We start from the raw sequence: 2,303 nt of genomic DNA, 5'->3' as shown, positions 1-2,303 counted from the left end.
CAAATTCTGAATAAAGTGGACAATCACCCTCAAGACACATTTTTGTTCCTCTGGTCTATTGCTGAATTCTTCCAGGATGCACCTATGAATTCTCATTAGCTTAACATGAAGCTATGCTGAACACTTCATTCTCCATAAGAAACCTGCGGTTGGATAACAGGAATACCAAATGAAGGAGACACATTCAGACATAGCTAACTGAGGCTGAGGTTCAAATCTGTCCCTTATAAAAGTGATGCGTAATACTTACCTGGCAGGGGAGATACCATGATCATGAAGGTGGTTTTCCCAGGGTGAGCCTTATCCATTGCGCTCCAGATGTGCTGACCCGGCGATTTCCCCAAATGCGGGAAACTGCATAATTTGTGGTAGTGGGGGACTGCGTTCGCGCTCTCCCCTGGGAAAAAAAAAAAAAAAAAAAAAAAAAAAAAAAGGTGATGCGCAAAATACAAATAACCAAAAGAAAGAAAAATCTATAAACAGCAAAACCACGAAGTGGGGCCAAGCTGGGTATGGTGATGAACAGCAATTCTAGCACTTGGGAGCTGAAGGATCAAGTTGTCTAGGCAAGGCAAGGAAGAGGAAAACAGATAAGCAGTCATCAACTGAGTTCGTATCCCCTTCAGCTGGGTCCTCAAACTTAACACAGCTTGAATCCGAAATTGTGGCAAATGCTCCCCCAAGCTGCCTACATTAATGCACAAAAATCCACAGTACAGGAAGCCCTTCAAAGAATACACCTGACTTTACCAACTTCACCTACAAGTTTAGGTGTAAAGGGAGCCCTGAAATGGGACCCATGATAACTATACAACAATAAATACAGTTTTCCCACGCCCGGACTCACCCGAGTTTTCCCAGTTCAATTAAAAGCAACGAAGCAAGTGATAAGTTACTAGGCTGTCCAAGAAAGTGGTGGAAACTAAAACTTAGAGATCAACTATTCAATTCACTGAATCCACAGGAGAAATAAGGGAAAGTGCCATTAAGCTGAGATTGTGATCTATTCCTCATTTCTCTCAGCCTTTGTTCTCCGGGATGCAGTACAAAGCAAACTGCACGGCACAGTATTACAACGCCTTTTTCTGAGCAGATGGGCGGCCCTGAGAAGGGCCTTTGGTTATGGGGAGACGAAGGATGAAAGCCTTAGCCGCCGAAGCCGTAGAGCGTGCGTCCCTGGCGCTTGAGCGCGTAGACCACGTCCATGGCCGTGACGGTCTTGCGCTTGGCGTGCTCCGTGTAGGTGACGGCGTCGCGGATCACGTTCTCCAGGAAGACCTTCAGCACCCCGCGGGTCTCCTCGTAGATGAGGCCGGAGATGCGCTTGACGCCGCCGCGCCGGGCCAGGCGGCGGATGGCGGGCTTGGTGATGCCCTGGATGTTGTCGCGCAGGACTTTGCGGTGGCGCTTGGCGCCGCCCTTGCCCAGGCCCTTCCCGCCTTTGCCGCGACCAGACATGACTAGCGAAGCTACCAAAGCCAAAAGGAGAATGAGTGAGGCCCGAGAACGGGTCCTTATATAGCGGCTCCGTCTTACTCCCCCCCACCCCAACAGAAAGCGAGAGCCGAAAGCCCGCCGGCGGGAAAGTGACGTCACAGGCCACGCCTCTAAGCCCCGTCCGCCGGCGGGAAAGTGTCGTCACAGACCACGCCTTTAAGGCTTGTCCAACAGAGCCCACAGCCCGCCGGCGGGAAAGTAACGTCACAGACCCCGCCTTTAAGGGGTCGCACAAGAGCCGAAAGCCCGCCGGCGGGAAAGTGTCGTCACAGACCACGCCTTTAAGGGTCGCCCAAGAGCCGACAGCCCGCCAGCGGGAATGTGACATCACATACCCCGCCTTTAAGGCTTGTCCAACAGAGCTGACAGCCCGCCGGCGGGAAAGTGACGTCACAAGCCACGCCTTTAAGGATAGTCCAACAGAGCTGACAGCCCGCCGGCGGGAAAGTGACGTCACAGACCACGCCTTTAAGGCTTGTCCAACAGAGCGGACATCCCGCCGGCGGGAATGTGACGTCACAGACCCCGCCCTTGAGCGTTTCCTCTGCTGAGTGGTTTCAGAATCTCAATGTAAAACCTCTTTTAAATTTTATCCCAAGGGAATCTTTGCATTACAAACTATCAGAACTCAAAGCGCTGGTTGGCACAGTGATAAAGAATTACTCCAACTCTCCAATACTGTGGCCTATGAGAATGGAGGAAAGGTTTGTTTGGGAAGGCCGTATTCGGCAGCTCAAGACTCATGCATACCCAGGTTTCTCGTTTGGGAAATTGGACCAAGTCTATTCACAGCCATTTTACTTGAA

At 51.2% G+C, this 2,303-nt stretch overlaps 1 protein-coding gene and 1 non-coding gene across 2 annotated transcripts; one reads left to right on the top strand and one right to left on the bottom strand.

The window, feature by feature from the left end:
• Window positions 1-242: 242 nt before the first annotated feature.
• Window positions 243-400, top strand: LOC114702273. The gene has a single exon (XR_003735950.1). It is a non-coding gene; the product is annotated as a U1 spliceosomal RNA (small nuclear RNA).
• A 699-nt stretch (window positions 401-1,099) lies between these two features.
• On the bottom strand, window positions 1,100-1,479 carry LOC114700689 (histone H4). The gene has a single exon (XM_028880376.2). It carries the CDS (start codon window positions 1,456-1,458, stop codon window positions 1,147-1,149), a length of 312 nt encoding a protein of 103 aa, XP_028736209.1. The 5' UTR covers window positions 1,459-1,479; the 3' UTR covers window positions 1,100-1,146.
• Between the last annotated feature and the right edge of the window lie 824 nt (window positions 1,480-2,303).

The sequence above is a fragment of the Peromyscus leucopus genome, chromosome 5 (assembly GCF_004664715.2).
Source record: "Peromyscus leucopus breed LL Stock chromosome 5, UCI_PerLeu_2.1, whole genome shotgun sequence".
NCBI classification, from domain to species: domain Eukaryota; kingdom Metazoa; phylum Chordata; class Mammalia; order Rodentia; family Cricetidae; genus Peromyscus; species Peromyscus leucopus.
This window is presented reverse-complemented; position numbering and strand designations above follow the sequence as displayed.

Bases quoted from the DNA above. Each gene is read 5' to 3' on its own strand.
- LOC114700689 (XM_028880376.2), bottom strand. From the start codon at position 1,458: ATGTCTGGTCGCGGCAAAGGCGGGAAGGGCCTGGGCAAGGGCGGCGCC.